This window comes from Colias croceus, chromosome 16 (assembly GCF_905220415.1).
Source record: "Colias croceus chromosome 16, ilColCroc2.1".
NCBI classification, from domain to species: Eukaryota; Metazoa; Arthropoda; class Insecta; order Lepidoptera; family Pieridae; genus Colias; species Colias croceus.
The window spans coordinates 5,949,206-5,961,565 of record NC_059552.1 but is presented as its reverse complement, the minus strand read 5'-3'; the positions used below and the strand labels follow the sequence as shown (position 1 = coordinate 5,961,565).

At 32.4% G+C, this 12,360-nt stretch overlaps 2 protein-coding genes across 3 annotated transcripts; both read right to left on the bottom strand.

Annotated features, from left to right (window-relative positions):
• Positions 1–305: 305 nt before the first annotated feature.
• On the bottom strand, positions 306–3,611 carry LOC123698771 (GPI mannosyltransferase 2). 2 transcript variants are annotated; one of them, XM_045645555.1, is made up of 2 exons: positions 3,591–3,611; positions 306–2,668 (listed from the first exon to the last, which is right to left on the bottom strand). In XM_045645555.1, the coding sequence occupies exon 2, from the start codon at positions 2,659–2,661 to the stop codon at positions 1,060–1,062; it is 1,602 nt and encodes a 533-aa protein (XP_045501511.1). In that variant the 5' UTR covers positions 2,662–2,668; positions 3,591–3,611; the 3' UTR covers positions 306–1,059. The 2 variants fall into 2 exon arrangements, with proteins under 2 accessions (XP_045501511.1, XP_045501510.1); XM_045645554.1 differs by lacking the exon at positions 3,591–3,611 and adding an exon at positions 2,760–2,805.
• A 708-nt stretch (positions 3,612–4,319) lies between these two features.
• Positions 4,320–11,196, bottom strand: LOC123698772 (ubiquilin-1). Its single transcript, XM_045645557.1, has 11 exons — positions 11,010–11,196; positions 10,702–10,888; positions 9,380–9,477; positions 8,996–9,139; positions 8,450–8,588; positions 8,128–8,235; positions 7,519–7,790; positions 7,196–7,309; positions 6,542–6,754; positions 5,845–5,977; positions 4,320–5,640 (listed from the first exon to the last, which is right to left on the bottom strand). The coding sequence occupies exons 1-11, from the start codon at positions 11,109–11,111 to the stop codon at positions 5,564–5,566; spliced, it is 1,587 nt and encodes a 528-aa protein (XP_045501513.1). The 5' UTR covers positions 11,112–11,196; the 3' UTR covers positions 4,320–5,563.
• Between the last annotated feature and the right edge of the window lie 1,164 nt (positions 11,197–12,360).

Sequence of the window (12,360 nt, the reverse complement as noted above, 5' to 3'; positions counted from 1 at the left end):
ATAGTAAATGTTACCATACTGAATTGGCCTATCTTTCAGCTTAGCAAACAATAAAAAATCAACCATTTAGCGCAATAATTGACGTCACCATGAGTGAAAATATCATCGTACTCGGCGATAGGTGAAAAATTGAAAAAAAACGTCATAACTCCGAAATTACGAAAAATCGCATAACATACATGGGGGTGATTCGGATAGCCCTCTAGGTCCTTAACCTCCCAGCTTCCGTTCATCACTACTTTTTGGGACACCCTGTATAAGTGCAATTCCAAACTCACGTTTTGCGTAAAAATTCGACAATCGAAATAATTTTTTTTTTTGCTCAATGTTTTTTTGCAATGTCTTTTTTCATAAACATGATTGATGATTGTTATATTCTGTCAAATACACAATTATTTACAACCATTAAACACCACTTATTACAATAATGTACTATGCAATGTTTAACAAATAGCAAAGAATACAATTATCTTAACAATAAGTAGGTAACCCTGATCTCAGCTAAAGGCAAGTGGAAATACTATCTACATTATGGCTGGTTTACACATAAACCAGCAATTACTTGTGATAACATTATAGTTACATACATTATACTTTATACGCAGTTTTTAGTTCTTATTCAAGCAAAATATAATTATCTATTTAAAATAGACTAGACTAATATAAAGATTGAGATCATTTTACTACCCACATAATTTTAAAACACTCTTATTTTTTAATAATAATTATGACTAGTGCATTTAAAATCGTAACATTTAAATGTTAAAAGGCTTCAGTGTTATTACGAAAGTTTTTTTTAATTAATTTTAAATTTAACATTAATATAATATACTTAATTTAAACATTTAAAATGGACTTATATAAAAGGCCCCATGCATTATTAGAATTCAAGCCAAAAGGTCCAAGTGGAATGAAATGCTTTCCTATAAGAAGTAAGATTAGATGTCTTATCATTAAGAATGATATGTAAAACTAGGAGATTTATATAAACGAATATGTCTGGTCATGATATGTACTAGACAAAATGAATGATTAATATATACTAACTACACAACTAAATCAGGTCCAGGGATAAAAGTTAGCAAAAAATATTGTTCCAATGATAAAGTACCCTAAAAAATAACATTGTATAAATCGTGAGTGAAAGTCAGGCATTCTTCTAGAAATAATAAATGTTTTCCATTTACTGTACATGTTATCTACTCCCTCTAAATTTGCAATAGATAAATGATGCGAAGGTATTCTTTTACCCATCCCTATACGGCGAAAATGTTCATTTATAGTATTCTGATCAGAAGTGGGAGTAGGGCCTACATTCATCTTACTTGAGCATATCCAATATAAAATTGGACTTGCAGATGCTAATAGTCTAGTTGACACTTGTATATGTACAAATACAATACAGAAAATTGTTAAAAACATTATATGTACAATATACACAAAATATATTGGATCATTGGCCCCAAATCCCTTAGAATATTGCTTTGGCTTATAAGGCATCTTGCTAGCATATCCAAAATTTAATATATTGTCCTTTAATCCCAGTCTTAAACATAACCTTATATTATTCTTTATATACGATAAACAATTAAACAATATTATAACCAATATGGGCATCGCCAGCATAAAATTTGGAAGTTGTTTAACTTGATAATATTTAAAAAATCCAACTTCCCAATAGTGACTCTGTATGTAAGAGTAAGACAAAGGCAATGAATTATTACACCATGGACTCTCAGCACTGCCTGGTAGTACAAATTCTGAATTAGATAGAAACTCTGGCAAATTATGCTCACTGAGTATACAAAATTTGAAGTAATTGTATGTCTGCACTAATACAAATGGAATGATAGCTATTATCACAGTCATAAATAGAGCAAGTCCCGATGTAAACAATGGTAATAACAATGCTGGTACAATCATTTTGTTTTTGAGTGTTTTATATTTATACAATATCTCAGGTATTGTTTTCTCAATTGTATTTTTAAAACTAGTGTAAAGAATAAAGCCCAAGTTAACAGAGCCATTAGACCTAGTTATCATGGAAAATCCAGCTGGTAAAGCACTTATCATATCTATATTTGCAAATCTAAGTGTTTCTGGTTCCGTACATTTTAACATTGTGTAAAATGACATAAATGCAAATAGTGTTTCAGAATATGGTGCTACAAAAAATATACTAGCAGGATTAACACAATACAAAATCACAGATTTATATGCTCTGCTTTCACTACGGAGAACTCTTAGACTTAATCTATGTAATACATCAGCAGATTTAATAAAAAATATGAAATTGATTAATGTTGCTGATATTAATAAGTTGCTATGAAAGTTGATGAATCCACTTGTAACGCTGTTTAATATGTATGCAATGTGTCTAACCAATAATGGGAATAGTGGAAAGAATGCCAAACAGTTCTCATAAGTATACCCATACTGAGCTATGTGTATGAAATATTGACCATCCCATCTCTTCATTCCGCCCAAAAACTTTTCCACAAAAACATCGCCGGTAGATTTACGCAATGCCGGGTCTTCAGGACTAAGGAATACGTTTGCGTCATGGTCTGGGATAAGAGCGTTGAATACTGCTTGTAATAGTATAATAAAAATTCTAGTACTGAACGCGAACCATAATATCTTTTGTCTTGGTGAATACATTTTGAACCTGAAATCAAAGTTTACTGTATTTTTACTTGGTTCTATCGATTATTTTATAACTTAATATTAGCAACGGTAGTGGAGTTTATTCAAATTACCCAATGTTATTGTTTTTCTAGTTAATAAAAAATCATAAATTATGATACACATTAATTTTAAGTCATTAATATCTGTAAAATAAAATTACCTAATGATTTTTTTGGACCATTTATTATGACAGCTATAAGCTGAACTTCATTTTTGACACTAGTCAAGTTCAAGTCAAGTTGTCAGAGTCAGACCCTCAGCAGACCAGTGCACAGACACAGAGCAAGTATGGACCAGTGCACAGAGTATCCTAAGGTAGTGTTACCTTTGAGTAACGCCACAAACAAGTCACGCCATAACTTAGAACTTTTTTATTTAAGATAAGATTTACTCCTGTAAAGATTTTTGCGTTTTACGTCCTTTCTACCTCTTAGTTTACAACCACTGATTAGAACCTTTATTAGAAATATGACAGTATATCTAGTAAAATGTTGTGTGGTTTTATGAAACCACGGTAAAAGTGAAACTTTTTTTTCACACTATACCTAGACATTTAACTAAAAATTATCGTATTTGTACGATAATTATCGTATTTGTACGATAATTATCGTACGGTACCGACCGTCACGCGACATGCGCTACACAGACCAAAAAGTTTGAGACGATGTAATACAAGTGATAACTGCGTTAAAAACAACCGACTTCAAACTTGCACTTGCAAAATTTACAAATACCTACAGACAAAAATGCTCATAAAATAAAAACTACTGGGCCTATCCGAATAAAATTTTTATGGGACCAATTCGACACCATCCCGCATCGAACAAAAAAAGAATCACGTAAATCGGTTCAGAAACCTGGGAGTAATCGGTGTACATACATAAAAAAAAAAAAAAATATACCGGCCGAATTGATAACCTCCTCCTTTTTTTTGAAGTCGGTTAAAAAGTTTCACTTTAACTAGCTTAGTACTAGCCACAGAGTACTAGCTGGGTCCCGCGTTTTCACCCGCGTGGCTCCGCTTCTTCTTCTTCTAGCGTGATGATATATGCCTATAGTCTTCCTCGATAAATGGGCTATCCTTGGTATAGATGTATAGGGTATAGATTATATTATCACTATCTGTCCCGGTAAACGTTGTCCTGCCATGATCTTATAACTTAGAGGTTTTATTTTGTAATCTAAGCTTAGAGGTATTAAAAATATATTAAGTTGGTTGATTCTCAGATCTACCCAATAGAAGCCCATATAGGCACACAAAATCAGTACAGCACTCCAGCCTGTGCTCCAGCCGTGTTGTAGGAGTATGGCAACTAACATTGTGACTATTTATGTATGTACCTACCTATGAAAAGATAATGTATTTATCAGTGATCTAGTTTGCCGGCGCAAAGTTCCTGTTCTCAGACAATTTGCAAAAAATGCTGTCAACATTCTTCTTCTTCATTTGAACAAATTTGAACATTCTTAGAAGCTTTGCTAAGAAGAATCAAAGCACATAAAAGATTAATATCAATGGGTTATAAATATGTATTTTTATCATAATATTATCATATCTTATCTATGTTTTATTAAGGTATCTATGTTATACGCAGGAGAGATAAAGCGGGTATAAGAAAATAAAAGAACAGTTTCATTCGTTTATATATTTGCAATTGTATTCCGTCACAAATAATTACACATCGGTCACTTGATATTTCAAGTAATACGCCCGAAAAAAAAACAAAAATAAGAAAGCATGCGCTTATCTTTACCTTTTAAAATCCTAAAAAGTAGGATTTTAAGTAGAGCATTCTGTTTAAAATACACTCAAGACGTGTGTATTAGTTATAAAACTAAACACTTTTATTCACTAAAACAATTTACGAATACAATAACAAAAGTTTTTAATTTATTTTTTTATAATAAACTTTAATGATACAGTATTAGTATTCTTATAATAGAATTATTCTATAAAATTCCAGGCAAATCAACAAAATTCCCAATAAATCTGAGCAACAGTATGTTCTAGTTTAAAGACCTTAAATTTAATAGAATTTTCTAGAATTCTATAAATTAGAGCACACAGCTGAATTGTAGTTCTACCACCATAAGAAAAATAATTAAAGCAAAACAGCGTTCTGAAATAACGCGTTTTTATTAGTTACACTGTACAACACACCATTTTGAAAACGCCTTGAAAACACACTCATCTGTAAACATATTTGTATCATTCACCTTTTGCTAAAGCCGCTAAACAAAATTATACCTAATTTCTATAATATGAATTTTACAGATAAGGAAATAGTCATTAAAAGCATAACAGTAAATAATTCAAAACTAAAACGAAGTGCAAATGTAATAAGAGCACAGAGTATATTTTATAAATGTACATAATTTGAAAACTGACACATTGTAAAGCAAATTTTACATCAAAGACTGTACATAAGCATTAGCACATTAACCTTTATATGTAATTATTGCGTGGCTTTCTCTAGTCTCATCCAAAACAAGCTATTTACACACAACTTTCACTGTTTACAGAAACCGTTACACAATAATAAATTATAACAGAAAAAGATTTTTTTAAATATTTTAACGTTGGTTTGAAATAAAAGTACTTTTCGTCCAATTAATAGATATTCTCAAGGAAAAGTGTCTAGTAACTAAAATGAAAAGGAATGGATTTCGATAATTATATTAACATTAACTCAATAATATTTTGATAGTCGTAGTAAAGAATCAACCTCATAATATGCCATATATTTTGATCATACACCATGGCTTGGAGTACGTCATTTCGTTTGCAGTACATTTCATTATTTCATTTTGATACTTGTGTAATCAAAGCCATGAAGTATGCGGGTCGATAGTTGCTTGTTGGGGTGCGAGTATGTTAGCTCATGGACAACTGGCCGAGTGCAAGTAGCCTTTCCACCGCAGCGTTCACGTCGCCAAACGTTGCAATTAATGCTGCAAAAGTTATTAACAAATTATTTAAGCTGCCACTAAAACATATCCTAAGTAAGTCGCGCTTTTGCTCCTATGATAATTTAATGTACTTTTAATTTTTCGGTTTTCAAACTTTCTGAAGAAAACATTGCTTTTTTTTTAAATCTGCTAAGCGATTTGAAAGGAGATAAAAAATTAATAAGTCTATAGTATGTTTCAGCATACCTTGCAAATTAGCATCTCTATTGAGAAATCCCATAGCGGCGAGTTGTTCGAGTTGCTGCGAGTAACGCTGCTCGGGAGGTTGGTTGGAGCTGTTCTGATCATTGGACATTGCTGCTACCATCCTTTGCATGAACTGAAAGAATAACAAGAATTTATTATTCTATTTGGATTAATAATCAATATGTAATTAAATTTTTCTCGATATCAAAAACGACGACGAGAAATATCACACAATTTCGTTAAAACTCGTTAATTTTGCCATCATATTACATTTTGTAGACAAAATTATGAAGGCAGGAAGGAACGTTTTATCGTCCATCGAAAAATGGAGGATCCTCGACCAGTCTACTCGACTGGCCGGCCGTTCAGGCTCCGATGTATGATGTCGGAAAGTGTAGCTAAATTGCGATGCTAGCGCAATTCAAAGCGAGGTGTCAATGTTTGTATAGATCGTCTATAATATCTTCTATTGACTTAAAATATTTTGTTTAAGTAAGATAAATTTAAAAATAATTAGTTCTTTCTTAGTTATAATAAATGATGTAATTTTAGTTAAGTAAATGCCGTGTAATGTTTTGGGTATACATACCTGTAAATTACTTGTGTTGGAAAAATAAAGAATAAAGAATTAAGACATTGTACACACACAAAATAAAAAAAATTGCGGCGGTATATCCCATAACCTGCACTATCTTACCTGTGTGAACAGCTCCGTGTTCTGCTGCTGGCGGGGCGGTGCGTTACCCGCTGCGGGCGCTGCCGGTGCGGTCGGTGCGGTCGGCGCGGTTGGCGCGGCGGGCGGCGCGGCGGTAGCGGCCGCGGCACCGAACCCGAGGTTGTTGACGAGGCTCGGCGCCGCCGCACGCAGCTGCTCCATGCCTTGCTGGATTTGGAGCAGCGCGTTCAACGCCTGTGAATATGAATATGCTATGTTATGGAAAATGTGGAATGATTTGGGAGTGCTAATGTGTCAGACTAATGGATCATTTTTAATTTAACTTTTGTTAATTTTAATTTATGCGAGAATTATAAACTCAAACATTTATATATTCAATTAGACTTCTTCTAGAAGCACTTTTGAAACGTTTGCTCTTTTAAATCATGTCAGTTTTACAATTTGATTTTACAAAATAACTATAATTATAATCATATATATTTATACATTTAGAAATTAAATACTTTTAACAGATTGAAATGCAATTTCTCATTTTTTGATCGCGCCTTGCATTAGAAGGTTAAATAAGTCTGGCAATTATCAAAAATATCGTTTGCATTTATCTGTAAAAATAACCATTTTCGGTATATGGTGATTTATGAATTACGAGTACGACACGATAGTTATTAAACTCACTTGAGGATTAGACATCATTTGTTGCATCTCAGGATTCTGTAGTTGTGCAAGCATCTGTGGCATCATGGTGCGGATTTGGTCTTGCAATTGTGGGTTGTTTGCAAACATTGGATTCTAAATAGAAAATTATTAAGGTTAATTTCAATAGATTACAATAAAAATTAAAAATGCATTCTTCATTGCCAATACTAATTCTAGTTTGTGGAACTTATGTATTTTGTTATTAAATAAATTCTAATCTAATTACATTCAAACACAAATAGTTTGTATGATCCATGAAAAATCATGATAAAGTTTTTCAATCAAATTCAACACCACTTTACCTGATTTATGAGCTGTGCTGCCATTTCCGGATCGGCGGACAGCGCTTGAAGCATATTATTGGTGTATGGTGCGGACAACATGGACTGCATGAGCCGAGGGTTCTCCGACATCTGCTGCAGCAGCGACTGCATGCCGGGCGTGTTGATCAGCCCTGGACCAGTTCCACCACCAGAAGCAGTGGTTGATCCGCTGCCACTACCACCACCCCCTCGTTGCCAGGGGTTTGGTAAGGGCTGACGGTTCTCCGCACCTTGCTGGGGGTTTGTACCGTCTGTAAAGAATGTTATGTTTCAGTTTTACAAAACTATTACTAATAAATATGTAAATAAAGATTTTTTTTATTTTAGATACGATGAAATTGAAATAGTCACAAAGTATTTATTAAACCTCACATTAGTATTTTTATTTAACAAGGATATCCTCATAAAATTTAAGAATACTACAAATTATTATGTAATATTTATGCAAAGCTATAGAGGGATTACCCAATTGGGTGTAAAACCCTATTTTAATGAGGAAAACAAATTGTCAGTTAGTTTTATAGCTTGTAATTCTTTGAATTTCTTAAGATAATTTTATATAATAATATTTGAGGACTTTTTACATACCCGAATTATCAACAAGTCCTGAAAATGGATTCCCAGCCATACTGCTGGCTACATTCAACATTGGCTCTTGAATATCACGGTACATCCGTTGCAATGCATTATATCCACCTAGAAATAATGTACTTCTTTAAAATGTGTTTTGAATTAAGTACCTATTTGTTTTATCAGTTATTAATTTTTTTAATTGTAAAACACAATGACACAGCAGTTATGAATTAATTCAACACAATATAAACATCTTGACTCTAATCTCTTAATTTACTTATTAATCCTTTTGTATTATATAATATGATAAAAATATAATATTAATTCCTTATCTCACCTGGTATACTCTCAAGATTGGAAAGGGCCCTGTCGTGAGAACGCATTAACTCCTGCAGCATAGCAGGGTTGCGGGCCAATTCCATTGTTTGTCGCAATAGATCTGGGTTATTTAACATATGACTGATTTCTGGATTACGCTACAAAATAATTGTAATGTATGTTAATTCATTCTATTGAACATCATTTACAAATAATTGAATTGTGACAAATATAAAACATTTAAGACTATCGTTTTAAAAAAATGGGACACTGATAAATTTGAATAACTGAACTGCAACAAACATCTTTGTATTTTGCCAATTAATTTGCTTGGTTTTGATCAGTTTAGATTTCTGTCTTTTACATGTTAAGAGATGACTTATAATGACCTATTTTTTTTAAATATCTAATGATGAACCATTTATTTAAAAAAAATATATAGATAAGGATAAGATAAGGTGTATAGAAACTTTTCAAATGATAATTTTGATGCTTAAAATAAATAATTCAAATTAGTTTTAGGTTTCTTCGGTACCTTTCCATACACAATATTATCAATACTTACAGACATAAGATCCTGCATTTGTGGATTAGATGTTATAAGTGTTCTCATGTTTTCCGGATCATTCATCATTTGCTGCACAAGTGGGTTATCCAGGACTTGTCTTAACATTTCTGGATTGGACAATAATTCCTGCTGCATCCTTGCCTGAATTTGTTAAACAATTTAATCACTATATATCATAGGATTTTAATTTGTATTTAATTTAATAATTAGATTAATCTCTTCATAATGAATAAGCTATTAACAAATATAGTCCAAATTATATAATATATGACAACAATCAACATATAAAATAAATAACAATTCAGTTTTTATAACTATAAAGGAAATAATTTGATTTTCATAAATTTTACAAACACATATGAATATTCTTCTGTTTAGTACCTGCAGGTCCATAAAAGTGCTCTGTCCGAGACCTAAGCTTTCCAAACCAGCTAGACCACCAAGAGAATTCAATCCAAAAGGTGTAGCACCCACATCGGCTGAAAATAAAATAATAACAATATTTATATTTTTTTGGTTTTTATGGCATTCAAATGCTTTATAAATATAAATTTATAAAGAATAGAAAAAATTCGATCACGAGGCGGGACTCGAACCCGCATCAGTTGGTAAGGCATCCGCCCCGGAATGGCGCGAAGGATGCGGGTTCGAGTCCCGCCTCGTGATCGAATTTTTTCTATTCTTTATAAATTTATAGTAACAATATGTTCATTAATATTTAATTAGTATGATACTTATGTTTAATCTTAATGTTACAGTTGATTTCTTATCTCGATTGAAGTATATTTGTATGTTTCTACCATTACTAGATTAGAATAGGTAGAATTATATATACTGTAGCTTTTGTTGAAATGTTAAAAAATCCACCTCATACATACATATTAATAATTAGTTTACTACATTAAACATTATAATAAAAAAAAATTGGGCCTTCTTTTTAACATTAGACTAATCAATGCTCATATACTTGAGCTATTACATATTGAATTAACTATGATTCAACTCTGCCATGAAATAACAAGCTTGAGACTAACTAGGTGTATTGCGCACATGCATCATTACATATATCAGAATTATTGTCTCCAAAAACACTTCTTGTCTTAAAACAAATGATTTCCTTATAGTATCCATGGAGACTTAATCTACAAATTTTCATTATTTCCAATTCATAAAATGATTGATTCATACATGCAGGTTTGTAATTTGTTGACAATAATTTGAAGTTAGTGTACAAGATATTAGTGAATTGAAGAAATTTAGTAAAAATAATAATTAAATATTCTGTATGATAGGATATATCTGATATTATACTGAAAAATTATCAACCTAGTTAATGAATATGAACAAATCCATACTAATATTATAAATGTGAAAGTAACTCTGTCTGTCTGTCTGTCTGTTACTCAATCACGCCTAAACTACTGAACCAATTTTCATGAAATTTGGTATAGAGATATTTCGATACCCGAGAAAGGACATAGGCTACTTTTTATCCCGTGAAAATGACGCAATCCCATCCCGGAAATCCCACTGGAACGGGAACTATGCGGGTTTTACTTTGACTGCGCGGGCGAAGCCGCGGGCGGAAACCTAGTAAATTATATATGATAAAACTACACATAATGACTATCATTTGAAATGTCATAATTTACTTGACTTTTCTCATGTCAACAACTCTATTTAATAGGCTGCTTATTACGAACCTGGTGGACGACGAGTTGCACCCTCAGGTTCCGGTCTCGGTGGAGTCTTTATCACTAGATGAACTGTCAAACCATCCTTGATATTATGCTGCTTTAGGGTGTCGACATCATTCATGATTTTACCAGCAAAAATGAGGCACAGTTGCTCTGGCTCCGCATTAAATTTTGGGGATAGAACTTCTTTGAGCTAAAACCAAATATCATTAAATTAATATTGCCGAATGATTAAATAAATGTCATCACTGATTGCGTATGCAATATCTATGTTATTACGCCATGAAAGAGAGGTTTCGAGACGCTGCGCTTACTTTTTTGATATCCGCATCTTCCTCGATTTCAACTTGTTGTTTTTCTTTCGGCGTTTTTACTGTGATTGTAATCTTTTTTGGTTCTTCTTGGCCTTCTGCCATTTTATCAAATCTAGATGACTCTGTACTTTGGCGGAACAGCAAAATTGTATAGCACTAGAAATTTGACGACTGGTGCGACCACAGATGACATATCGGTCACTCATCACTTTATTTCAAATGCGTTCAATTAGTTTTTACTTCAATTAATAGAAATCAGAAAAACTCATATATATATATTTTTTTTTTTTTTGTAAATTTAGAGTTTTTCTTGTTAACGCTATTAATAAGTTAATGAGAACTTTAACTTATTTATTAAGTTGTGAATTTTATTATTATTTATTATTTTATTATGGAAAAATATAAAATATAATAGGGAATGTGCATGATTTTTTTTTATCCGATAGTTTACAACATTTATATTATAAATGAAAAAGTTATGGGACATTAAAGTTGCGCTTGAAAAATAATGTTGTTACACGCGGCGCTACATCGTGTGACGTCACGACACATTCTTGACGCGCAGAGTTCATGTGGTTCATACGGTTCATACGAATTTGTATTGTTTGGTACTTTATTTGTAAAATACTATTTATCATGTTTATTTTCCGATAGGAGTTAAAAAAAATACTTTTTAATATTTTTTTGATCGTATTTACCAGAGCACAATAGCAAAAAGCCCCAAAATATAATAATATACTAATAAGGAAAAATGGAAACGGAATCTGTAGGAAACGGTACACAAGAGCGATCGAAAAGATTAAATATGCAATTTTCTAATACTAAACAACACTGAATACGAGTTTTCGTTTACAGTGTGCCTAGTGCGAGTTTTCATCGAGTACCTACGAAACGTTACTATCGCGTTTGCGTCACAGCCGAATTAGTATGGGAAATCGAACAGCGCCCCTAGCGGACGTATGGGGAAGCTTTGATTCCCCATACAAATTTCGCTGTGACGCAGACGCGATAGTAACGTTTCGTACTTGATGAAAACTCGCACTAGGCACACTGGTCACGCGAAAGAATAGTGAATACTCTTGCTCTAGGCTGAAGGCTCTAGCCACGCTCTAGCTCTAGTTCTAGGTTCGTTTGATGTAAATGCACCGTTAGTTATTTACTTGCTCTGTGGTTAGATATAGGTAAAAAAACACAGAAAAACAATGAGAAAAACGTAATTTTAGTGTAAAATTATTAAGAGGAAGCACAGTTTCACCTTAAATCTTTGCATTTATTAATAAGCGTAGTTAAATTCAATTGTTTCTTAACCATATAAATAGTTTTGCGTGCTGTTTTCGTGAAAAGTTTTCAA

Excerpts from the sequence above, each read along its gene's own strand:
- LOC123698772 (XM_045645557.1), bottom strand. The coding sequence starts at position 11,111 with ATGGCAGAAGGCCAAGAAGAACCAAAAAAGATTACAATCACAGTAAAA. Across the intron at positions 10,889-11,009 it reads AAGATGCGGATATCAAAAAA|CTCAAAGAAGTTCTATCCCC; the intron begins GTAAGCGCAGCG and ends ATTTGGTTTTAG. Across the intron at positions 9,140-9,379 it reads GCACTTTTATGGACCTGCAG|GCAAGGATGCAGCAGGAATT; the intron begins GTACTAAACAGA and ends TAACAAATTCAG.
- LOC123698771 (XM_045645555.1), bottom strand. The coding sequence starts at position 2,661 with ATGTATTCACCAAGACAAAAGATATTATGGTTCGCGTTCAGTACTAGA.